General features: G+C 42.0%; 1 protein-coding gene across 1 annotated transcript in view; it reads right to left on the reverse strand.

Moving 5' to 3' along the window:
• The window catches only part of COX10 (cytochrome c oxidase assembly factor heme A:farnesyltransferase COX10), a 106145-nt gene that overhangs the window by 20599 nt on the left and 57950 nt on the right, over nt 1–27596 (reverse strand). Inside the window, exon 5 of the mRNA XM_068413197.1 lies at nt 14339–14409. Within this exon, the coding sequence (XP_068269298.1) occupies nt 14339–14409 (71 nt within the window). The remainder of the gene's footprint in view (nt 1–14338; nt 14410–27596) is intronic.

Genomic DNA, 27596 nt, shown 5'->3' on the forward strand with positions numbered 1-27596 from the left:
GAACTGGGGGGCCCAGAACTGGACACAGGACTCCAGATGTGGCCTCACCAGAGCCGTGTAGAAGGGGAGGAGAACCTCTCTTGACCTGTTGGCCACACTCTTCCTAATGCACCCCAGGATACCACTGGCCTTCCTGGCCACAAGGGCACATTGCTGGCTCATGGAGAACTTGTTGTCCACCAGCAATTCCCTCTTAAAACCTGTCAATATTTAGATATATGGAAAATTCCTGTCTCAGCACCTAACGCTTCGACCCATCTCTGTGAATGTATTGACACTCATACACAAACACAGACACAAAGCCCGTATGAATCCTGAATAGGTGCATTCATGCCATCAGCAGTCGTATGCAATTCATGTTCAGATGTTACGTAAATATATAACAAACTTAATTTGTGACCTTGTGTTAATGGGAAATTGGGCATGCAAAACATATTTACATAAAAGCATAAGCCTGAATGTGAGTGTCCATTTAAGACTGCCTGCATGTTTTTCAGGTGAAGCATAAGTGCTTGTATTTGAAAATTAGATTCAAAGCCTAATACAAAAGGTAATAAAACAAATTCTGTCTTCTCCTTGTCTGTCAAAAACCTTTTATAGAGATACCACCCCCTTCTAAAAGGGCAAACTAAAAAAAACCCCAAAACAGCAACGCCCTTTTGTTTTCTGCAGCATGCACACAATAACTTAATGGATCGAAACATTTTAATTCCCGGTTGATTATTTTGTATTAGGTCTTATTATTATTGACAACTGTCCCTCGAGCCACAGGGATGGTGAAGAATAAAGTACGGAGGGCAATCGTTGTGCCAAAGGGCAGGGCACAGCCCCGCTGCTCTGCTCCCCAGCATCTCCAGCCAGGCTGCACCTCCCTAAAACATGTCCTCTACATCCAGGCATGGGTCGGAGGGGGAGAAGGAAGGTAGGAAGAGAAGGAACTTATTTAGAGCCATTTCCACATCCAAATGAAGCCAAGATACGCATCCTCATGGGATTCTAATAATGGCAAATATTCTGCACAGACTACATCCTTTCATTGCAATTTTACTTATTTTTTGGTGAGGCAAAGCCTGGGTTTGGTTCTATCTGGCGAGTTTTCTGTTTCGTTCAAGACACAGGTTCATCAAGACCACCAGGCTTCCTCCTCTCGCTTGTTTGCTGCTCCTGCACTCAGAAATGGTCCTAAATTATCCCTGACTTCAGCATCTTCCATGGTGGCAGGTAAACGGTGCCAAGATAATAAAGGTAAGCATGACAGCTCAGGTTAACCTCAATATTGTTACTCTGGGTGCAAATTCCATCTGCATATAGTGTCAAAACAATCTGTTGTAATAAGAAGAGGAAGAGCCTGAACCAGCCTCACGCACAGACGGGCTGAAAATAGCGGGAGCTCGGAAGAAGGTATTTGGCAGACAAAGAATACAAGTGCGATCCTCATCTCTGCGATTTCATTTCACCATCACGGGCCGAGATGCGAATCCAGTGTATGAACACTGTTCCAAAGCTATAATTAAAATCAGATTTTGGGAGTAAGCATCATAAGTTGCTTATTATTTCTGGAATCTGTAGGTACTAAAAATGTCCCCAGACTACTCGCCAGTACAAGGCTGCCGGAGGAAGCCCCCTCCTCGTCCTAATTTTTTCCAGGTCAGCAGTAAGTTATTAAGGCTTCTGAAACCACTTACAAACTCAGACAAAAGCATCAGCCTGAAGTTTTTACATTTTTCCGACAGCAATGAGAGGTTACACAAACTGAAGTGCAAGTCACATCCCTTCGAAGGTTTCTATGGCCGCAAAAAGCCCGTGGTCATGTCAAGAGGGGAGGACGTCCTTGGAGATCCCCAGCACAAACGCACCTAGACCCATGCAGAAAACTGTCCTTCTCCCCAGCTGCTGATTTACAGCGTTGCTCATCTCCTGGCATCTTCTCAATCCCTGCGGCCAGGCAACACTAAGAGTTGCCAAAAACTAGTCCCAGGGTAGGAGCTGAGCCTGTGATCACTACAACTGTCATATGGTACTGAGCTATAACTTGGTCACCTCCCTGAGCTGGAGTAAGAAGCCAAGGGATTTTTTAAAATTTTTATTTATTTGTTTAAAGATCAGCACCCAAGAACTGCTGAACCCTCCTCGGCAGCTTTTAAAGATCCACCAAGAAAATTAAGGAAGGCTCTCAACCCCAGCAGCTACACCAGGCAACCCCATCCCACTTGGAAGAGGCACAAGGAGCCGAGGACGTTACGCACTGCAACAACAGATGACTATATAGAAGCCTTCCTGCTCCTATGACTTAGGTAATGGGGAAGAAAGCCCAGCTCCTTCCAGCACACATCTGGATTGCATTTGCGTAATTTCCAGCTCTGCTTCCCCAGATGGACAGATGCCTGAAACCGGCAGCGGGGTCGTCTGCTGGCGCAAGTGCCGTAGTCAGCTGACTGCGAAAAATGAGCCAGAAGGCTGTAAAAGGCACATTTTGCCCCTGAATAGCAACGGTAGCTTCCCTGAAATTATTTTTGATGGGAGGTTAAAAAAACCACTCATACAGCTTCTAAGCTGAAAGTAAGGCACAGAGCATTCAAAAGCAATCAGTAATCGTGGCAGACAACCGAATGATGGCAATCTACCAACAGCGAAATTAAATTTTAACTTTCCACACAAATCCTTTCAGGCTGCATATTTATATATTTAGTAATAAAAACCATACTCATGACCATTGTCAGCTGTAAAAGTTCTATAGTAATAACAACAACGCTAATGGAAACTGAAACTGGAACAACATTGCCTGGATCAGGAGCTTCATCGCTGATGACTTCTCTAAAATGATTCTAATTTTTTTGCAAAAGATGTTAGACTAAACTCCAGAAGAGTCCCACAGACAGACTGGGGATGTACCTGATAGAAAATACAGCCACACTCAGATTTGAGGTTTTAAATCAAAGTGGCTACATGATGATGCATTATGACCCCTAATTAGTATAGTTTTGAGGCAGCAAGTCTTTTTTTTAAGGACTCAAAGCATGACTGACAAAACATTTTTATATTCAACCACAACTTTCAATTACAGACTGGATTAGTCTCAAGGAGAGATATTTCTTTCCAATAAAAAGGACAAAATAGCTTTAGCATTGGCAGAATGGACATATTGCTAGACCTGTTTATTTCTTTCATGTAGATCTGATTCTGCATCAGTCCGAGGCTTTAGTAAACACAAGCAATCCACACTCTCACTTTCGATATCATCTTCCACAGGTACATTGTGACTGAACACTACGAAAAGCCAAAGAACCTGCTGACTGAGGCTTAATCGTGCGAAGTATCAAATTATATTAAACTGAACAATATCAATGAGCTAAAATGGCACTATTTTAGGGGAAAAAGCGTAGAGAAAGATCTTAATAGATATTCATTTGTTCTCTCGATCACGCAAGAAAGTTCATGACTCATGACAAGGGATGAAGGATGATGCATTTTAAAACTAAAACGTGAAACTAAATTACACTTTTAGTTGGGAATTCAGTTCTTCCCCATCAACTCCAAATCTCAGAATACACGCTTGTCTATCATTTACCACTGAAGACTGACAAGACTTCCTTTAGGAGGTGCAAACAAATGGGGAGCTTTGGCAAGTCTTTTCTTTTTTCTTAATGAATTATTTAACTTCGCATTCACAGGTCAAGAAGCAGTATCTACGTTCTGTCAGTGTCTGGTGTCTCACCCCCAAAAATGTGTTGCTGTGGCAGATCAGGCTCTACACGCACTACAAGAACTGTATTTTATATCAAATGCCCTTTAACTGGGTATAACATTACAACAATTTTTAAGACTGCCAGAACACGCTTGTTACAATTCTGCCTGTTTATGCTTTTGTAACTGGCTTTTTGGGATTTGGTTTCTGGTAACACCTATGACAAAGATATTGATAATCTCAGATCGGACAGCGCTTTTCCCCAAACACGAAAAAATAGTGGGAAAGTTCTAAATCTGACTTGTAATGCAAAATCTGAGCTGAGGAGGAACTCTGTGTTAAGAGGAGGTATGAAACTTGTAGGTGCTCCCAAAAAGCCTACTGAGCTGGGTTAATGGGTAGCATTTAAGCACGCTTAAATCAGGAATTCAACACTATAGCATTGTGTCTCCAGATGAAGAGTTTACAGATCTGAATCTCAAATAAACCTCTTTCAAATGCAAATCTCTTTGAAAGAAATCACCCCTAATACCTTTCCTTTGTCCACAGGGCTCAGCCAGGCACATGAGCACCAACCTGGATGTGGTTTTGAATGACATCTGAACCATCAGCAGGGAAATGGGGCAGGATTTAATAAGTGAGGTCTACATCTCCCAAGGAATGTCATACAGTGAGAACCTGGCATATACGGAGCTCAGCGATGGATAAACACGTAGAGCTGGCTGGGTCTCGTCACGGAGCTGCCTTCTTGAGTTTGGGCACTACATTGCCAACCCCGCTCTGGCTATGCTATTTAATATACTTGTTCAGAAGTGTACTTACTGTAAATAAATACAGACTAAGATAAAATATCCCATGTCTGTGTCAATTCATTTCTCTGCCAATGAAGAAACAACCCATGCAGGGAGCCCAAGCCACCCTGTCATGGCTGTGTATCGCTGTTGTATAAAAGCATAGTCGACACTGTATTTTAACCAAATTGGAGACAATTAGTTCCCCTCGCTCCTCAAGAATCCGAGCTGCGGATGTTCTGTCTCCCCTGCCAGAGCAAAGGACTTTAAAACTATCATAAACAAACATGGCTAATTTAAAAGAATCGTTTCATCTTGAAAGGGACACATCTCTCCTTTTTACGCTCGTATAAATCAAAATTGGCTCAATCGATTTTGCAGAAAGTTTCCACAAAGATGTGACGTGTATGGCTAGAGAAGGCAAGAGGGATTTCAACTCACACAAAAAAAAGAGAAATCAAGAATCCCACCCTCAGCATGGAGCTCTCTCCTAAACATACCCTCCTCTTTTTTTTACCAGTCTAACTCCATGCAAATAATACCAGGATCTGGTCTTTCATTGTTCATGGGTTCAAGAGTCTGCCTGGAGGTCTGAGACCAAAGCAACTGCAGGTTTGGGACGAGACAGCTCAGCAAACCCTGGGGAGACTTGCAGTTTATGAATACCACGTTCAGACGGAAACAAAACTTTTGATGCTGCCCTTCGTTATTAAGCAGAAGCTCCAATTGGGCCTCGTCACTTCACTTCAAGTAAAAAATTAAAAATGAAAAGGACCCATACTTATAAAATGTTTATGCTCTTATTACACTTGCTATACACACCAGAACGCTAATCATAACAACCCTAAGCAACCCTGCAGAGCGTTAGCATGCTCCTTGTTATATGGCTTTGTTAGGTAGGAGTGAAAGGGTGAATAATAATACTCACAGCTTCCCTGCAGTCACGAAAATGTAAATATTTTCTTAAAGTGCTTACAAGACAAACCTACAGTAAATTTGAAAAATGTCCACCATAATATTTAAACTAAATCTTCCTCTTTAACCTAACAAAGCTAACCTTACAGCATGGCAGTTAAGTGATCCATTCATTTTATTTCAAAATCTCAGTTCTCTCTTCATTTAAGAACCAGAGACCAGCTGACAAACAGGATGGATATTATGGTCTCTCCAGAAACATTTTTCTGTGATTTAGAGTGATTACATCTAACACATGCTTCTGCTGAGCCCTCAGCCAAAGTTTGGAAAGCAGTGGCTAAAAAAGTCTCAGGCCAGTTCTCAGTCTCATTAAGACGGAGAAAACTGAAGTTCTAGAGTATTTATCAACCTGTTCTTCAAAAAAAGAGAAAAGATCAATCAGAATCAGAATCAATCAGGTTGGAAGAGACCTCTGGGATCATCAAGTCCAACCGTTGCCCTGACACCACCCTGTCAACTAGACCAGGGCACTAAGTGCCATGTCCAGTCTTTTCTTAAACACAGCCAGAGATTGTGACTCCACCACCTCCCTGGGCAGCCCCTTCCAATGGCTAATGACCCTTTTTGAGAAGAAATGCTTCCTAATGTCCAACCTGAACCTCCCCTGGCCAAGCTTGAGGCTGTGTCCTCTTGTCCTATCGCTAGTTGCCAGGGAGAAGAGGCTGACTCCCACTCTGCTACAACCTCCTTCAGCTAGTTGTAGACTGCAATAAGGTCACCTCTGAGCCTCCTCTTCTCCAGGCTAAACACCCCCAGCTCCCTCAGCCGTTCCTCATAGGTCAGACCCTCCAGACCCTTCACCAGCTTGGTCGCCCTCCTCTGGACTCGCTCCAACACCTCAACATCTTTCTTGAAGTGCGGGGCCCAGAACTGGACACAGGATTCAAGGTGTCAAGATAGTCAAGCCATTCTTGGCACAGGATCACTGACTCGAAATACATTCCCAGGAGCAATGAAAATGAGGCAAACAAGTTATTCACTGCATCCAGAGACAGCAGGTCAAGAAGCAATTGACTGCAGGGGATGGAAGATCAGGCTCTAGACACCATTAAGTGGAAGAAAAAACGAGCAGATGAGTCTGCCAAATTGCAATTTAAGTCAGATCCTTCCTGCCTATCTGCAGATTCCTCTGAAACTTTGTAAGCATGCATTTGATATTCACATCATTTTAAAACTCTATGGCATGCTCTTAAGTAGTTGCTACGTATCACCTGAGAGGTGAAGAGGATGAGGATGGTTGTATTTTGGGATCTTCTCATTATTGTTTTGGTAGTTTATCTACAATTAGCATCCAGAGTTGTATTTTACAAATATTTGGTGGAAAAAAACAAAAAAACCCTTCACATACCATCAAAGTGCATGAATGCAACATCATGATTGTCACACAGAGGCAGCAATATGCGTCACTGTGGCTCACGCTCCTTTACAGTATGATTTATAATATAATATTCCTTGTGATTCTTTGTCTCTAGCAAAAAAAATAATTAAATAAAACATATCAAAGAGGTTCTCCACATATCTCGATCTCAGGAATGCAGCTTTCCTAGTCATAAAGACTGGAGAGTGAGGATCTGTGTTAGCACAGCTAATTAAAGCGTAAGAAAAACCTCTTTTATATCTGACTTGCGAAGCTGATAACGTGTAAGTTATAACTTGCATAAGACACGATAAACTCTGTCCTTCACGGAAAAAAATGCACTTCTAACATGACTTACTGTAAACAGATCTCAGGGTATAGCAGCTTCTAATCAGAGGCAGCTCCATAATGGACTTGTTGAGCGGTGACATTTCCTACAACACTTGGCACACGTTGAATAATGATGCTGTTGTGGTTAAACCAGATAAGGTTCAATACTAATACAGGGAACAAAGTGTGGGGATTTTGACTGCATTAAGCCAAAATTTACAAACATGGACCTGAAATGTTTGACAGACACGGGAAGAAGAGCCACCAGGAGAACACTGCGCTAAGCTGGGAAAAGGATTTTGGGCTTCAAGCTTTAATTTTGCTTGTTTGTGCAGTTTAAGGGGGAAAACACACTTTAACATCACCTTTGAAGAAAATGACTCATCACTAGTCAGTTAAAAAAGAAAAGAGTTAAAGGAGAAAAGAGTTGTAACCAGAAATTGGTTACAACTAATGTCCAAGAGGCCCGTGCGTACTGGACACAAGGATGGAGGGATTAGTGTACAATAGCTTGGTTCCCTCCAGCTCCCGGGGCTCTAACCCCGGTGAGGAGCTGACATGAGAGGATAAGACAACTCCATTAGGAGCCCGTATCACTTCTCCACAGCCTTTCCCACAAGCAGATGGAGCAGTTATTTAGCCAAATGCACCGTGACTCCTGCTTTATACATGAGCATCTGGGATGTTTCCTAACGTGGGGCGATGTACAATGTACTCCGATTTATCAACTGTCCCACGTGCAATTAAAGATTCAGATAAATAATTTGGCAGTAAAGGCCCCTCGGTTGAACTGAAAAGCAGCAAGGCGTGAGGGGTCAAGTGTTTCCACTGGATTTATATTTACCAAACAGAGCTGCCTGCAAAGGAATGTCTCCGTTGTGCTGCGGCAGAATTAGGTCCGGGCAGGAGGAGCGAGCGGAAGGCGCTAGCTGGATAGCCAGCAATTTCTTTGTTTCAACTGAAACGAATTTGAATGTAATGTTAGAGTTATTAAAACAACCCTCTTTATTGCCCTAAGAAACAAAATACATATGTAGTTCGAGCTATATAATTTCCTGCTAATACACATTTTGATCTGAGGATAATGTGCAGTATCACCATTTTTCTGTGCATTCTACAAAAGGACTCTAATACCTTGGAACCATTTAATCAACATCCTATGCAGGCAGTGAATAGATAATTGAAATATAAGTACTGTCATCCATATCCCCTTTGGGAAAGTGACACAGTAAGCATTATATCATTCCATTAGTCCATCCTTTGATGTGGGTTTTATTCTCATTAAACTATGTTTTAGCCTCAAGGTTTCTTCCCCCGCCACCTCTCCATGACATGGCCATGCCAGAAAAAAAATAAAAAATAAACCCCGCTGTTCAAAAGGCAAGGACTACATTTTTACAAGCAATTGTACATGTCAAAAATATAAAGCTGCCTTTTTAATTTCTTGTTTACCAAATACAGTCAATGACAGCTTCTGGAAAACACAGGGTGGAAAGAAAAAAGGAAGCCAGGAGGGTGGTGGTGGGGAAGGAATGCATTTACTTGTTTTCAAATAATAAAGCCTGAATACAAGCAGGATAAAAAAAATGCTTGAAAAGGCTGCCGTGGTGGTGTCTGCTTTGAATTGTGCCCTGTTTAAACAAGAGGAAAGCCTCCCACTGAAAAAAGAAACATTTTTATCATTCAGAAAGATCTCAGGGCAGTCCTTTTAAAATGAGGTATTTTCTAAACAAAATATTGGAATGTTTCCCTGCAGGGAACGAGCATCTGATCCCTTAAAAATGATTATTCTTGAAGAACTGTAGATTTATGGAGTTCTTGTTTTATTTGTTTTAACTTAAGTAGAATGAAACCTGTCTGAAATGACCACCCAAGGGAGCAGACCAGTCAGCTCAGTAGAGGCTGATCTCTAAATGGGAACCGAAGTTGTACTGAAACCCTTGGGGAGGTTTTAAACCGCTGGCTTAAAGCAGGGCTGGCTAAACGCTTAATGCAGGTTTCAGCGTAAGCCAAGGACATGGTTTTCCTCTCACTTACATCAGCGTAGCTCCACTAACATCAGTAGAAACGTTCCTGATTTACTTTAGTGTTAGCAAGCAAAGAATCAAGCTAATTACACTGAGTTATCAACAGTGATTACAGGAGAGTTGGGTTTTTTGGTAAATGCACACACATTGGGTTGGGTTTGTTACACTTGTAATAGTAGGTCTACTACAGGCAACTGAGTGGAAAACTCAGCTTTACATAGAACTAGTCTTGAGTCGCAATGTGGTTTTGAATAAATAGGGCAAGTTCGGCATGTTGCAATTTTCTATCAGTTTATGAATGTTCTACTTATATATTTGTAATTATAACTACAATTCATAAATGTAAACCATCAGTGAGCAACAGTACTAGCTTAGGAGCTCTTTTTGGCCCAATTCTTTGAGTTTGGCTTATAGTTTAAACTAACCAAAGTCACCACTTCACTCACAAACATCCAAAGAAGGAAAAGCGTTAGTGTCTCCATTAATTGCAATAACTATCAACCGTGCCCATAAGAAGTAGGAAGCTCCTGTACAGACCCCAGCTCCTCGGGCATTGTTAAGTGAGGAGGTTAACGGGATTCTAGGAAAAAATATTCACCAAACAACATGAAGATTTATTTCTTTTGGAGCATCCAAGGCATTACCTGTGTTGTGCCGCCTTCTGCCAAGTTAAAAGACTTAGACTTCCTAAATGCGCACGGAAAAGCAAGTTTGAGAGTGCAAATATTCTGCTTAAGGAGAATATAATTAAATTCCACAGCACGTTATTCCTATATTGAACGTTTTTGAGACAAGACTGGATCAAGCATGGAGCAACCTGGTCTGACCTCAGAGCTGACCCTGCTGTGAGCAGGAGATTGGTCTACAGCTCTCCTGAGATCCCTTCCAGCCCGAGACATCCTCTGATGCTGCCTGTACAATGCTTCATGGCCTGGGTGACACAAAATCTGGAGGTAAAGCAAGGGAGAAACCCCAGCCCCACTCCCAGGCGGACCCTGCAGCGCCTGCTAAGACCAAAGTCAAAGGACTTGGTACAGAAAACAGTTGCAAGCTGCAAAATACTGCAGGAGCAGAACTGAAAGGCGTCTACATGGTCGTGAATTAGTTATTTAGAACATGCTGTTTGATGACTTATTTTTTTTTAAGACGAAAAACTATTCCTGTACAACTAAGGAGTTTTTTTGAGTGCTTAGCACAGCAGATCCATCAGTACTGTAAGTTCATAAAAACAGCTGCTTTGTTACAAGAGTGTGTGCAGCTCTGTGTAGAAGGGCAATCAAAACTGTCACTTGGTACAACATAATGGAGCAGGACACTTGTCATCCTCGAGGCTAAGCTCACTCAGCTACCACAGCTAATACTAGAGATTTATTTAAATTAATCTGCAGGAAAATTAAATCCATTACCTTAAAAAGCAAGGGAATAAATCATACCCAACAGGAAACCGGGAAAAGCTGCTGCCATTTCAGTCGAATCTAAGGTTGTGTGAGCACACGAAATTTTTCCTCGTCAATGACATAAAAACAATTCATGGCAGGAAAAACAATATCAGCTGTTGTTATAATGCAAAACACAAATACGCTCAATGAGTTTAACACTGCAGCCAAAGTATGAAGAACATCTCAAGCTGTTTGTATTTCCAAACAAGACTTGAGGGGTCAGAGGAGGGAGGGGGACATGTGGGCAGGCTGGAATGATGGATGGCGTTTAGTGGCATGCTGTGTTTGGGTCTACTCTTGTTATTTTTGCAACAGGACGTCTCTGATTACTCTCTGAATAGAGAATAAGGATGGTCACGTCTCATTGCTCAAAGGGAACATTTTTTTCAAGCCTTACAAATTAAATAGGACATTGTAAAGCAAGCAGTCAATGAACTATCTGGTGCTGTTTGCCACAAATCTAGCAACAGCATCAGAAGATTCCCTGGGGGCATCAGCGGTGGGTTTGGGGCTGGCAAATAAGGTATCTGTACTCTTGTCCTACTCAGCTCTGCAGAGTCCTTCCATGTCATTGCCTGTGTGGTTTGGTCCAGGTCAAATAATATAAAATATATATAGCAGAGGCACACTAAGCCTCTAGATAACTATTTCAGCCATGAAGTTGATGCAATATGGAGAGGACTTCACAAAGGATGGAGGACAACTGCTTTTCCAAATCCCATCCTTCCAGAGATCTTTGCAGAACTGGCTCCTGGCTCCCAGGGTGCTGCCTGGAGCGATGGTCAGGCTAAAGCTGCCTGACTTAAGCACTTCTGGAGTGTCACCAGTAAGATAATGATTCCTTCTGTCCCCAGCCAGGCCTCAGAGGCCATGATGATGTTCACACTCCACAGCGCAACCCCAGCCCCGGAGCATTTCCTCAAAAGCTGCTGAGGTTCCTCACTGATGCCAAAGGAAACTGCAAGTCCTCGGTAACTTGTGGAAAAGGCTCAGACGTGGGGACTTGGGAACCACACGAACGTGTACGCAGAGAAATGAACACACACAAGTGCTGCCAAGATAGTGGGGTTTGTGTTGCTTTCTGAAAGTAAAGGCTTCAGGCAGAAAGGAAGGGGAGAAATGTTGGAACCAAAGTCAGTTAGAACTGACAGCTGATCTTAAACCTAACTAAACTTGGGGCTGAAGCTGAAAATGGAGGCCAGAAAGTGAAACACACAGGAATAATTTCTCCACAACAGCATAACACTTCTTAATGAGCCAGCTCCATGAATTAGCTTATCTAAAATAGAGACGCCAGCTCATCCAGGGTCAGGATGACTCAGTAACACCAACGACCTCTCACTGGGAGTTACCAGTTTGATTCTGGCCCAAGTTCAAAGCATCTACGAACTGTCTTCATGATGCCACAACCTCTGTAAAAAATGTCACTGGTCTCAGTGCAGTTTCTCAGTGGGCAGAAGTTCACATCAAAGCCACCATCAAAAGCCTTTCCAAGGAGGTGCAGTGAGCCAACACAATGGAGAGTTAACAACCTTCTCACTCTTCAAAAGGGATCTCAAGCTCAGGGTTGGACCATACAAAAACTGCTATGACTCTGCTACCCAGTTCTGTAACAAGGACTATGCGAAATAAATAAAAAGGAAGGGAGGGAGGAGGGAAGGAAAAGAAGATGGGAAATCACAATATATTTACAAACAGTGCAAATGAAGGCAGATTGTAAAATGATGCCGCGTTTGCACTGGCTATCACAGGTGTTGTAAGAGAGCAGAATTAAAAAAGCATCAAACATGTCATGATATGAAGCAGCTAAAGAGAAGAAAATGTCAAAACTCAAATGTCAGGCAAATTTTGGGCAAGAACTCTGTACATACCCCAAGCTCTCTGGATTCCTTCCCAGAGCCAAGCACGAGTCTCTTACATACAATTTATCCATCTCTGTCTCGTCTGGTTTTGACTAGTTTTAGCATAACCATTTAAGGGTTTTATTTAATCAGCCAGGAAGGAAAGAGTTCAAAGAACACCAGGGAATATGTGGCAAAATATAACAAGGTTAGATCACTTGCACTGGATTATTCTCCTCTGGCACACCGCAGCAGAAATAACCCCAGTCGGGTCTGCATGTTCAACGGTCTACAGGGAACGAGCCCAGCATTATTCAAGGTAAGTGACACTTTAAAGAACTTTAAATTAGCTGTTGACAGTCAGGTAGATAGATTGATGAGTGATTACACGAAGTCCCCAACATTACCATTTTGTGGTGAAAGCAAGTATGAAGAGGGAGGAGTAAGAAAATCCATTAAATATGGTTTTGCCAATCTGTGGTGTGTTCAGATGAGAGGGAAGTTCGTTTAAGGACACTGAAAACTTATAAAACAAATTCCTAAGTTGACAGAAAGTTTCCTAGCTCTATTTGTGACTCCAGAAACACTGCAAGCCATGCTAGTAGACTATGATAAAAAAAAAAAAATCCCCCCCATCATCTTTCCTACCAAGTGTTCCTTCTTCCAGGGCTAAAGGACCACATGCAAGTGGAGCAGAAGTGCAGCTCCCCTGACTGCACAATTAAGGCTGATTATGTACAACAGATGCCCTCACTGCAGTGGTCCCTAAAATATGTTTTTAAATAAAATTAACTCAATTTAGGAATCTGTAATTAGCACCACCTTCGAGAACAAATCAGAACAAGTTTTTTGAAGTGCTCTAACTATTTACAATGAGGGTGAATTTACCCCTAAGGTTCACTTGAGTATTTTGTCTCAATTTTATTGTAATTTCATCCGTCACATTTTTTTCAGTCCTCCAAAGGTGATGGATAAAACACAGAAATAAAGAGGACCAACTGTTCGCAGAAGCCTAAGGGAAAACATAATTTTGTTATAAATAATCCTTGGCACAAATCATGGAAATGTAATACTAAAATTGTTTGTTGAATCATTTATGAATTGGGCCTTCAGTTTTAGTTTGCAAATAAGTTATAGTTTTTTGTTGATGTTCTTTTTCACTTTGCTTTTTTAGCTGGAAAACAGCCTTTGAGAAAGTGAAGTCATATATAATCCAGAAAACAGAGTGAATGAAGGATTTTTTTTTTTAAGGAAATCCCTTTGCTAAGAGAGGATGGGCTTTTTGTGTTGGTGAGTGATTTACATATGGATGATGAGAAACTAAACTACTACAAATTTTTACTTTATTTTCACCATTTTGAGTTTTCACCCCATCTTTATGCTAAACATGCAGAAAAGGCAAAGACAACACGGTGCCTTACAAAACCACTAAAAAAAATCAGTTGCAGATACCTCTGTCAGGAGATTCAAACAAAGCCTATGATCTAACAGATAAATGTGGCTACCAAAAATAAGTTACAATCTTGTGTTCGTTCTCAGATGTGAAATTTTGAAGATTTGTTGTTACAAACTAATGCAAAAGTTCAGTGGAACGTAACCGCATGCTACCACGCTGTGCACGCAGTCGTCACACGTGCAGAAACACAACACGAGCGGAAATTCTGCTGTCTGGAGAAATTCAGTATTTTAGAAGACAGCTGATTACCCAAACTCCTCACATGAAAGTTATAAACACGAAGAAATATCGAAGAACAAAGAGGTGCATTTCTTTCTTAAGTCTTTTGTCTGAAATTGTTATTTTTTGTCATCTGACCAGAGAGAGAAGTTGGAGATAGATAAAAGCAACGTGAAGACTCATTTCTCATTAGCCGGAGCAGGTGTGCGTAGCCTTACCTGATCTGTCCTCGCACCAGTGGTCTATTTTTTGTCCTGTTCATATTTGAGTCAAATGGAACCTCAAAGAACTGTAATAAAAAAAAAAAAAGGAAGAATCAAAATGAAAGGCTGCCGGAAAGCATGCCATGCGTGGAATGTACCGTCTGCATCTGCAGGTGCTTTAATCTCTATTTTTGAAGGTTCAGAAATACAACGAAAACGGCAAACTCCTTTTACTGAGCTTTGATAGTCTGCATTAACGCTTTTGGCGTCCCCTTTGAAAGAAAATCACCTGGAGGACAAAAATAGTTTGTGCAAGTCCCCAAAAGTTAATCATTTGAAGTAGAGTTTGATTCCAAGTTCTGTTCTCAACAGGTTTGACGCAGCTTTTATACATACACAATTATATGTACACACCCGTACAGCCCTGCCCCAGTTCTATATTAATACAAACAGCCCTTGCAAATGTTGTGCTTCTGGTATTTAAAAGACAAACAGTAATTTTTTTTTTCAAGATCATCTAACTTCTGAGAACCTATAACCCACCCCAAAATCAATCAACTCTTGTAAAATGCTACTGAAACTGCACTGAGCATCTAGTTCTAGGAGCAGGGAATGAACACACCATATGGCGTTATTTAATGTCACAAACCCAATTTGACTTTAAACACCGCCTATGGGAAAATTCAGGCGGCACCATCTTCACGCTAGGGATTCCTGCAGGCTTTTGTATGATCTGTTTGATAAAGAATGTTACTGGAAAAGCTGAAAGCACTTTGTCATGCAGCAAATTGTAAAGCCATTTAGTTTTACGTGTGCAAAATAATAATAAAAATAATAAGCATATTTTTATTTATAAAAAAAGTAGTATGTATTTATAGAAAGAATATTTTCTACTGACGTTACGTCTGAGGTTTTGGGGTAGGATCCCAATTATGGTGAATATGTAGGAAATGTACCATAACAAATCATAATTCCAAAGAATCAGACTGACAGTAAGCTCAGCACAGTCAAACTGCAGACAGATTTAAGGTGACTATATGAGAAATGACAGTATGATAAAATCTATGTTATTCCAGCAAGCTGATGTAACCTTTTACATCACAGAAGACAAAAATTAACAAACACCTTCATTTCGGCAGTGCCACGTTACTGGCCTTGCTGCTTAACGGGGCTGCATTCCCCGGGGAGTGCCAGGGGACAGGGACATCAGGAGCAGCACGGACCCCAGCAGGGCCCTACAGGTGCACACCAGGGGAAAGACGCTTCATTTACAGGCACGCAGAGATCACAGGAACCACTTTTCCCACCTGTTACTTCGAAGTAATGATTATATGACAATTTGTTAACCTCTGCTGTTGCCCCTGTGTGTTGCAAGCGCGGCAGGGATGAGATACCCACCTATCAACCTGCCTAACACAGCCCACGATATTCTCCACTCGTGGTGACATTTTTAACCTCAGGGTGAATCACCTTCCCAACAGTTTTAACCGTTCCCAGACATGGGGTTGTAAGAAAATCCTGCATGCACACGAGTGAGAGTGAGTGTGTGCCTGTGCTCAAGCCCACACGCTAAAGTTACCCTGCTTAAACCAACCTTGCTAACAGTACTCTCTAAAGCCAAGCAATTTGGCAGCGGGCATCACTGTCATGTTTCGTCATGCCTGTGAAACTGTCCAAACCTGGGAAAGAACGAGACTCAGGAGGGTGGCAGGGAAGAGAGGGGAGAAGGTTGAGGAAGCAGCAGCAGCAGCAAGGGGGGCACTGGCTGGGGGACCCCAAACCTGCACTCCCCGCTGCCAGGCAGCAGCTGGGAAACCCCCTGGAAAAGCGGCTGCCTCGCCCCCCTCTAGTGACCGGCCAACACAAATTAATGTATAATTAAGTGTTGTTAACTCGGCTGAAGCCCATGCTGCTTATTAAAGTCCTCAGTTTGTCCACGATGGATCAAAAAACCACCAGGGTTCTGCAGGGGAGGAATCCTGCATTTGTCGGTTTGTGTTAAAGGCTGCAGATTAAACGCCCAAAAGTTAAGAAATACAAAAGCATGGGAATTGAAATCATCAACACAGCTCTTAATTACCAGTTCACATCCAGTTCACTAACATTTCTCACCTCCATGTGTGCGGTGGAGCTGGCTGGGGCTGCGCAGCCTTGAGCTGGTTTGCTCTCAGTAAGCCGCTATCTGGAGCAAATGGATGGAGCACCCGACTCAATCCCAATTCCTACCGACTCTCAAAGCCTTCCAGTTTTATTATCAATATTACTGAAGCAAACTCAGGCTGCTCAGCCAAGAGTTAAGAGGAAGGGACTTCAGGAAGAAAAAGGGTTAGTCCACACATCTCACTTTGCCAGAGCATTCTGGTTCAGTACTAGGAAACTCATTCATGTATTTTTAGATCGGCAGCAATAAGTTATTTCTTGTTCTCTGCTTGTTACGACCGATCTGCAGCGGCCACAGTCACTCCCAGCTACAACCGAAGTCGGTGGAGACCCTGGTTTAGAAGCAAAGCACAGAGGAGTCTGCGGGGCAGCTCCAAGCCCCCAGGCCCGGAGCCGTGGCAGCCCCAAGCCCCCAGGCCCGGAGCCGTGGCAGCCCCTGTCAGAGGTACAGGTCGGATCCGCACGGCTACAGCGCTGCCCTTGAAGCGCTGGGTGCTCCACAAAGAATCTCCACAGGGAACCGCAACGAGCACCTTCAGAGAAGGCAAAGCACCCATTTGGGTCCCACACCAGTGAGGGCTTCCGACAGCTCAGCATTTTACTAATGGCTTGTTTCACTGTTACATTTCAGAGACAATTATGTTAAAGGAAGAAAAAATGTCATTTGACATCAGACTGGTAGAGCAATACAAGGGGAAAATTCTATACAGCTAAAATCTTTTCTCCTGAAAATGTTTTGGCCTTCGCTCAGTTTTGCTTTGTTTTTATAATGCACAATTTTCCCTTTATTTCTGTTTGCAAAGTCTGACTGCCCTGAGCTTACTTCCAGTTTAAACTTGTGCACGTGAAGAGATTCTGGCTTATTTGAGAGTATTTAAGCTCACAGATAAAGGTATTCCATGGGCCAGGGATAAAATCAAAATAACATGCAGGTTTTAAACTCTGTGTGTCTCAAACATAAAATGACTGAAATGAAGAGTAGTTGGACACTAAACACTCTTAAAAGAATTCAAACTTATGCCTTTATCAGTATAACCTGACAATACCATAATCAGTGTATGAAATATTTCCATATATTTAGTGTTGTAGTTAAGCCCTCAACTGAATATAAATTTTTAATAAGAAACTTCTCTGCTGAGTTAAGTAGTCAAAAAAACGTGTCTGTTGTATACAGACACGGCTGCTCCCGAAATTAAGATTACTGCATGACTTAAGTCTGAATTCTTTTGCTTTTTTAAATCTGACAATCTGAATAATCTGTTACTGGCAACTGTACGCACGAAACTACATATCCGATTGAACCACAGTTAAGAAAATTCCTTTTATTTGCAATGCCCCAGATGCCTTCACTGAGCTAGTTGCTATTACATGTCAGCAAGATGCTATTTATCAAACTTTTTCCCATTTTGCTCCCAGATGTTCAGCAAAATTCTCTCTCCACTTGAAATTATTTTCCCCTGATATTCTAGAAAAAAATGAAAAAAATGTGCATCTCAAATATCATTCTATAGGAATGAAAGGGTGAACTCAAACATATTATCTCATGCCAGGCCAGCCCAGTACAGCCTGTTTTAGCAAACAGTAAATTCAGTAAGGTGAATCCTGCATAAATAAATATTTTAGAAGCACTCAAGAGGTTTTTTGGAAGTCTGAATGCATCAGTTCAGCTGGAAAAGGCAGAATATTATCTGCCCCAGGTATTTGGGAAGCTGGCCATCAGAAGGACAGACAGAGGGTTAAATCTACGGCATCTAAAAATCCCTGAGTGACAAAACTTGGCAACGGCTTTCAAGACCCTAACCTAAATTTTAATCAGTATGCATGAACATTTAAAACATGACAATGGAAAAAATAAATTAGGCCAGCTAGTGCTTTGTGGTTTATTTCTCTGGCAGGCTCATCAGACTCCTTGTGTAGATCTCATCTAGTTAATCTACAGTAATTATATCTTAAACATGTAACAATTCTTAGATGAGCTGTCACATCACTGCTTATAACTATTTACACTCACTTTTTCTTTTCCTTCAGCCTCTTCATATTGGTTTCCACTTTGTTTTTAAGTGAAACGTTAAAGAACGTTTAATTCCTTCAAGCCACCTCCTGGGAACAGCAGCGAACGCAGAGGGTAGCTAATCATTCAGACCTCCTCCAGGACACACAGATTAATGATTTGATCTGGACTAAGCCAAGATCCCCAAAGCATCACCTTGCAGATGCTCATGGCATTACGCTGCGCTGGCACTCCGAGAACTAACATGATAGGGAAAGAGCAAGAGGGTGTCCCGTGCCTTTACAGGACACCCCGTCGCTTTCTCCATATCATCCGTCAAACACTGACACCATCTCTTCAGTTTTCAGACAGTGACCTGACTATTTGCAGTTAATTAAGCCAGCGGAGCGGATGGGAAGCCCTGAGCACGTGCTGCCTTTGCCTTCCGCAGTCATTCCTGCGGGAGAGATTCTAACTACTGAATTATGACAGTTCAATACCTTTACTCCTGGTTCACACGAAAACATAAATGGAGTGCATTAAGAGGAACAACATGTCATATAGTTTATCAGACGCATCACCCACACTTAGGCTAGTACAAGGCTCTCGTATACTGCTCTGGATTTAGAGCGTAGCAAGCACCAGCCTGGCCCCTGTCCAGGGTCAGCTCTAATCTGTGGCACATGGTGGAAACAGCAGCGGCTGAAAGAGGCAACCGGTCTTCCATGGATTGACATAACATTTTACTCTAATGCTAAACACATATTTACATCAGAACCAATAATCCCATCAGTCTAAAGCTGGAGCCGAACCCTGCTATTACAAGACAATTTAATTCAAGGCAGCTATGAGGTCTTCCTGTTGCAAAACCACCCCTGCATCTGAGCAGGCTTCCCTGCGCTCTTTGCAGCAGAACTGCCCTCTGGATGCACGTATTTCTCTCCCAAGACTCTCTGAAGAGCAGTTCAGGTGAATCTATGGCACTAATGAATGAATGAGAAGATGAGGCTGTTGCCAAAGAGCAGTCACCTCCTCCTGCACTGAAGTGCTGCTGGTCTCCAAAATCCTCCATGTCTTGCACCGCACGGGGGAGGTGGAGACAAGCTACGGGGATGGGCGCGAGTGGTGGCCAAAGCCTCTCCTCAGCTAAAATCTCTTGCTACAGACCCAAGCGAACATTTTTAACACAATGCAAATAACGACCAGTACATCTGGACTCCCCACTTGAGCACTTCACTGAACGGCTACAGCCAGGGGTGAAACTGGGCTATATAAGGCAAGTCTTGCAAATATTGGTCTTGTTGAATTAGATGCTTCTGGAGTTCTCCATAGTGCTTCGGTATTGCTAAAGAGCAAGCAGTTAACCAGAAACATCATTGAAACACACACTGGAAACCAAAAAAGCGCATGAATCGTGGAGGAGCAGGTAGACCAAAACCAGGTGGAGAGCACAGGGATACCTGAAGTCTGGATATCTGGACAATAACCTGAGGTTTCCTGGGAAGGTGACATCCAGAAGGCCATTCCTCACAGCTGGCCATGCGGCCTCTAGATTCATCAGGTTTTAGCACCAGCCTTTCACGTAAAGTATCCTGATTTTCTTATGCACTCAATGCAAAGTTGCTGTAAGCAGCACTGGAAACCCATCAGACCACGACGAGTTGAGTTCCTTCCTTAGCGAGCGTTCTTTGCCTCCACATTACCTAATTATTTCTACTCCTCATGTTTTCCACGATTTATCTTACATTGTGATAAAGTAATATATAATTACATAAAAGGAGAAGAAAAATGTAACATATAATTTATGGTAAATAAGATCAAAGTCAAGATTATTATTATAGGTTTTCTTCTGGTTTCCTTTCAATCACTTTTATATGAAAACAACAAAGAATAATTAAAGTATATTACAAAGGTCTTTTTATTCAATTGTACACAGATGTGATTAAAAAAAAAAAGCAAAGGGAAGGATTTTCAAAAGCACTCATGTACTGATCTAACACTATTCTCACTGAACTCAATGGCAGTTTGACTTCAATGAGAGCACAGACAGACCAACACTGAGTGATTCTGAAAATCCCACCCTAATTGTACAAACAAGGGAAGGCTTTAGAGATTGCTGGCTTGGAGATTGTATATTTGAGAATCATAAAGGGCACACAGCACCTGTTTGTCTTCAAGATATGAAAATAAAGCAAGGCAAATATTTTAAGGATTAGAAATGGCTTTTTTTTCTTTTTTTTTTTTTAAGGCAGTATCTGAAAACCCTCTGGCTCTGCAGTTCCCAGTCTAGCTATAGATCTGCTTTAATATTTCCCATTTCAAAAAGGATTCTAATTAAAAATGAGATTGATGCAAGCCTGAACAATGTTACTCACAGACAGAGAAGGGCAGCTAAACCCCAAACTGTCATGTCCCGTCAAACCCAAGAAAGGTCTCCAAGGTAAAGCAGCCGCCACAGTTTGTTTTTTTTTTTAAAAAAACCTTCCACTAAAGATACATTCTTCTTATTAGCCAGTGTTTAGAAGCCCATTGCTGTGTACAGGGAAGAGAACAGGAGGTAAATGCAAAGAAAATGTTGATACATGTCATTTCAGAAACGTATTTTCAGGATGGAGAATGCAAAGACTCGCAGACTTCAATTAGCACTGATTCATCCCCTCAGATTAACGACCTGCCGTGTGGGTTCTGCTTTTAAGCACTCAAGAGATGACATGTTGCTATTTCCTTGACCACTTACAAGCATGTGACTTTCTAGGGACTTCCAGAGACATTCACTACCCCCAAAACTGAGATTTTTTTTTTTTTTTTTTAGGTGTTTCATTGCACTGAAGTGCACTTAGCTGGCAGCAGTGCCCAGAGCCCCTGGCACACTGCTCTGCATTTGTCTTCAGCTCACCCAAATCCTTTCAGTGGGGCTGACCAACAAAACAAGCAGTCATTAACTCTTGCAGCTTAGTGGCCTCTTCATCAGCACTCTGGTCAAACAACATCCTTTGGCGATATCAGAAGCACCATTACAAGGAGCTTGAAAAGCCCACAGCCGTGTTAACACTCAGGAGTGTCAAAGCGACATGGTCCAAATACCAGAGTGCCTCGTCCGCGGGTCCTGTCACGCCGATGTGGGCTGGGATGGAGGTGAGGATGACGGCCGCATCCTGAAACACAACGCCTGGAGCTGCTGAAGCACAGCTGGACAAACCGCTGTCACTGCAGGTGTGGACGCGCTTGTGACATTCACACGGGTAAAGGCAGCAAGGGTGGAAGGAAAGACCTTGGGTATGGGTGTATGTGTCTGAGCACGCTGCAGTAAGCAAGGAATTAATGGAGTAGGAAAAGATAATTAAGGACTACATGTGGTCTTCAGCTGTATGAATAACTTTGAATGAAATAACCAGGCATTTGCACCAAAGTACTTTAGCTACTTTACCCCTACATACAACATTTTTCTTGTCTTCATCTTTGAATCAAATTTGCTAGCACCAATATATTAAAAAAAAAAAAAAAAAAAGCTTGTTTCATCTCATTTTTTTCAATACACCTGATATCCAAGACTAAATTGGAGAAAAAAACATAAATCTCCTGCTTTGGTAAAGGAAAACAGGTTCAGTGACCACCAGCGAACCCTGCTCTTCCCACTAAAATCATATTTTGCTAAGAAGATATTGTAACAAAAATGAAATAATAATAAAAATAAAACCAGGCCCTTATAAAATAAGCTGTTCAATCTTGCAAACTGCTGACACGGTGAGCCACCTAAATAGCATATTCCCGAGGCCTCACCGAGGTCAGCTGCTGCTCCAGGGGAAATGCAAGCTGGGTACGGCAGGAAGGCTTTCACCTTATGCAATCCACCTTGGAGAAACAGCTTTCATGGGAAGAAATACTGGTTTCTGGCCAGCTGCCAAAGACTTCTAATAATATTAAATATTTACCACCAAGTCCTTTTTTATTTAGCACACTATTAATGCATCCACAAACAAAGCTCCTCACTCCAAGCCTTCCTCTAGCCCCGCTTCCAGGAGGGCACTTGCCCATCAACGTGTTTGGGCTCCGTGAACCAAAGGGAGCAATTTCCAAAGTGCACGACGTGCTGCACTGAATGTCGTCCTGTTCTTTTGGACATGGATTTTGTTACTGTTGGGCTCTTCCTTTTCATCTTAAAATGAAAACCGCTAAAAAATGCGTTTCAGGTCTGAGCCCCCAGTTAGATAAACACCTCGCGCCTGTCCCTTGTGCTGACCCAACCAGCTGCACCCACAGAACGACCTGATCTAGCCAAAAATATACTAATTTCCCTCTGGATCTTTTTATTTTTTTTATCTGTGTCACTGGATCAGGTCACCCTGGCCATGAAAACAGGAGAGAGAAAGGGGGAAGCTCTGACCCAGCTCCCACTGCTGAGCTGGTGCATCACGTACTCCAAGACAGAAGCAACAACACAATGGTGTGTCTCCCATTTCGGGGTTAAATGTTCTCTCTATCCAGGCTCACGGAGCTAAGGCAACGAAGCAACGTTCATCTCTACGCATTGTGTTGCCCTGGTATAAGGGAAAACTTAACCTACCCACGCACACTTCAACAGCTGGGCTCTGATCACCCCAAATCTGTCACCTACCCATGCAGGATTTTTGTGAGATTTAATGACAAATTATAAGCAGATGTCAGATGCAGAGGTACATAAGTACTGCTCTTCAGGAACTATTTTATTTCTATATATTTTAGGAGCAATTATTAGGGTTGAAGAAAAATACCACCTTTACGCCAACCAAAATACACTCAGAATCACTTTGCAAAGCCATTTTCTTGAAGAGATTCCTTTGCATTAAATCATATTTGTCACGACGCCAGCATGCCATGAGTGCAACATATAATTCAAAAACAAACAAAACTTCAAATAACAATCTCTTCACTGAAGACAGGAATTGCACAAGGTCAGTATCTGGTTTAAGTTACTATATGTCCTAAAATACACCAGGCCAGGTCCTCTGGACGCAGTGCAGCTGCTTTGAGCAATACTGCAGATAAAATCCGATACTGAAGATGGCTTAGACAAATTCCTGTGGTGGAATAAAGTTGTTACTCAGGAACTCTTGGGGAAGTATTTCTGCTGCCCAGTGCAAGTGTTTTAAGTCAAGTGAGAGATCCAGAGTCAATGGGGAGACACGCGTCTCCTCCAGATGGCAAGTGAGAGCAAACAGAGGCAGGAGCTGGTCTAATTGAGATGCAAAGGTTTTATTTCTCTCTAGTAACTACAGAGAGATCCTGAGCTCCCGGCTTTAGCCAGGGCAGTTGTAAGAGGGGCAGGTAACAAGACAGCCCTCCAGACTATCAGTATCAGCTGCTTTTCAGTCCCCTGTGCCTACTAGAGCGCGCTATAAAATAAAGCAGCCTCGCTGCTGCTCTATTCTTGCCCAGGAGATTAGAGCAAGGAAGTGGAATGGTGAGGTTTAAATCACTTCCACACGTCTCCTGGCTCCGACCCATGTGTCCAGGATCCAGGTCATTTTAATCAGCTTTTTATAATTTGTCACTCAAATGATAAGAATACTAATCCACCGCAGTGTGCTTCCTGCCAGGCACCCGAATATTAATGCATAAACTGTTCTCTTACACCACACGTGGATGTGTTCGCTTTAACTGCTTATGGCTGACACGTGCTGTTTTTTTCTTACAAGACAGACAAAAGTAGCACCGTACATAAAGCAGCAGGCTTGCCTGCTTTTGGCTACGGAAAGGTTATTTATGTAGTTGCATATGCATAAATTACTTAATTCAGAACAACTTTTAGCTTTGGAAATCAGTTAAATTTTTTACTTTATGTTACTGGCACCTGTGAAAAATAATTTGCTTTGGTCTGTATTTGGCAACAGAAAAATCTACAGCTCCTTCTGGCCAAAATATTAAAAAACAACCAAACCCCTAAAAAACACAAGGAATGAGATCTGGGAACACTGTAACATAGCCAATAAAAAGCCTAAATGGGAACAAGGGTGCAAAGTAGCATCAGCCTTTACTGACATGCCTCAGAAACACAGTACGATCACATTGCCCAACTGTCGCAGAACTGATCTGCTGGACTTACCCACAGCTCAAGCCTCTTAATATTAATAAAATAATTCCTCGAGAGATATTATTTCAAAGTATTTAAAGAGTTGATATCAGGAAGAGTTTCAAGTCACATTTTTACATATGGCACATTCAGGGAATCCACGGAGCCTACAGGACAGAGTTTACAAGTATCTCCTTTATAATAAAATTTAAAAACACCATTTTCCTGTTGTTCACATGTCTGAAAAAAGAGCAAGAAATCTCTGCGGGGGATTTAATGATTTACACTTCGCTGGCAAGAGAACAGCCTCATTGCTTCACTCCACCACGAGCTCTCCGTGCCAAAAGGAGTCTAGTTTCTAATTCTCTGAAGAGCTTTAAATGTTAAGAGATAGTATCAAGGGCACCTTCATGAGTGCATTATTGTAACTTCATTTGTATGACAATGTTTTGGGTTTTTTTTTTTAAAATCTTGGCACTAAAGCAAATTAAGAGAACTCACTCTCCTCTCTCCCATCTGTACAGAACTTCGCAGAAAGCTATCGATATACTAATAATATTTTTCTTTCTTATTAATTTCACTGATGACAAAGGGAAGCCACATCTCTGCTGAGGAATGTAATAGCTACGAAAACTCCCCCAAAAGTCTACAGCTAAAGATGAAGTTGCAGTTCTGTGAATGGTGGGTTCCAACCAAGGGTCCTCAGACCACACAGAAGAGGTTTGTTGAAGACAATCAAGAAAAGCAAGCTGTACACGTGATGTGGTAGGCCACATACGTGACATTTTCGAGGCGTTCTCTCCTCCTTTGTAAAGCTATCACAGCTCTGCTGATCAAAAGACATGGAAGAGATGCTCAAAAAAACTATACGAAGTTTCTAGCCAAGTCGAAGGATTTCACCCACAGTGAGTTAGTTTTGGTAAGGTTTCTCTCTTCATAAAAACATGGTTTTATGCAGAATGTGTAGATCTGCGAAATATGGTAGCGAGGTAAAACGTAGTAACAGATATCCAAGGTATATTTAAGCACTTAGCACCAGTTTTGCAAGTAAAATCCTGTAACCATCGACTTTTTTCTTTATTAAAAGCACAATGCACAAACTGGGACCATTAACTGAGGATGGCCATCGTTACGCTCTGCTACTAAGAGTTGGTTGACAAACCTATACACTGAGAAGTCAAGTCACAAAGACATCTCAAACCAATAATTAGGTCTCACCTTTCCTTCCCCTTTGTCAAGAATGAAAGTGAAGCAGAAGTCTCACGATGACCCATTAGAAAGCCCAAACACCCAAACCTGTTGCAGGGGCATCACATCATCCATCTTTCTAAAGCTGTCAAGAAATGTTTGTCATTCCAATACTGCTTGCATCTCCCAAATGCTAAGATAACACGCCCATCAATCTCAGCTAGAGTTAAAAGAGGAGTTGAAAAATAAATAGTTCTGAGTCATGTTACTAAGAGGGATTCCACACACTATTAATTTTAGCTTGGAAACCAATTAAGACACCAAATCAGCATTACCTCCCCCCTTTTTAAGGTATAATGACCTATTCGCTTGCTTAATTTTATTTATTTTGCGACAGTGATCCTTTCAAATGCTTTAAAAGTTTAGAAGACAACAATCTTAGTCCTGGCTTCTGGCAACAAGAAAATTTTTGCCAAAAGGAGGTCAAATATATGGACAAGATAGCATGGTTCTCTCTTTTAGAAGGCCATTCTTAAAATAAAGAACAATAATAAGAAACATAATGGCATATAAGCAAAGCTTGTCCTAAGCACTGCGTGAGTGTCAATACGGCAGAATAAACTGGTGCTTTCCACTCAAAACCTAGAGCACTCTTCATCCCCGTCAACCCAACTGGGGCTTCTTGCTCACGAGTGCCACCAGCTCTGGCAGCACTTCTGCACGTCAAAGCAGCCATCGAGCGATGCCAGTGCGCCAAACTGCACAGTCCTTCCACAAAAAGGTTATTAAAGTACGAACTCAGTGCCCACCCGAAGGGCTCAACGCTCCCGCCCGACTGCTGCAGCTCATGGGATGGATATTACCTCTACCTAGCAGTGAACTGACAGGATCCCTTTAATATTGACACAGAAATGCCACTCTTGTCAGGTTTGTCTTCCAGGTGCCTCAAATGTCACCTTTGTTTGCTAAGTGCTAGTCCAATATGAAGTTTTCTGAGTATCTATGGGGAAAAAAAAAAAAAATCATAATCAACCCTGCACCTCAGTGCCCTAATTTCCCCTGGGTGCCAATATCCACCTGAGAGCTTTTTGGGGGACTATTTCAAACTCCTCTCTGTCTGTGCCAGCACAGGGATCTGGAAGCTTTGACTAAATAGGCCTGAGTAAAGCTGGAGAGCTGGGACTAGGGCTTTATTCAGCCACAAGGAAGAAAAGAAAAAATCATCTGGATTCAACATGAGAGTTGACTGAGGGTCTTCGTGCACAGGGTTAAAGCCAGACTCTGCATCATGGGAGTTTTTGGTGTTGTGTTCATTTTCCATGGAACTAAACCCAGAAAGATGAAAAGTCTTTCCATGATAATGGAAGTACATTACAGTATCTAGTGCTGGATCAAAAACTGAACATCTTTATTCAGGAAAGTAGGACTATATCTTGAGAAGACAGAAGACTGGAAGTCAAGATCCCACTGCTATCACTGGTGGCAAGTATAAGATAAAAGAAAGAATTTAATTTGCTTGTCCCATAGCCCAGACCAGTATATGATGCCACCCACCCCAGCTTATCTATGGAAAAGCATAAAAAAAATTAAAAAATAAAAAGCTATCCTCTCAAGAAAGGATTGTAAAATCAAGGCAGTCGCTCTCATGGAAACTCCTGAAATAGTAATAATCATTACAAACTGGAACTAAAATGAACATTGTAGTATTTCTATGACAAAAAACCAATCTGCTGAAACACCTACTTTTGGGCCAGAGTTCAAATCCTTCAGTGAGGAAAGTGCGTGTATATATACCTGAGAAACACTAACTTTGCAATTCCAAAAACAAGCTTACAACAAAAAGTTCTTATTCCAAAACAAAAGTACCCACAAAAGACATTCCCGAG

This window comes from Nyctibius grandis, chromosome 15 (assembly GCF_013368605.1).
Source record: "Nyctibius grandis isolate bNycGra1 chromosome 15, bNycGra1.pri, whole genome shotgun sequence".
NCBI lineage: Eukaryota > Metazoa > Chordata > Aves > Nyctibiiformes > Nyctibiidae > Nyctibius > Nyctibius grandis.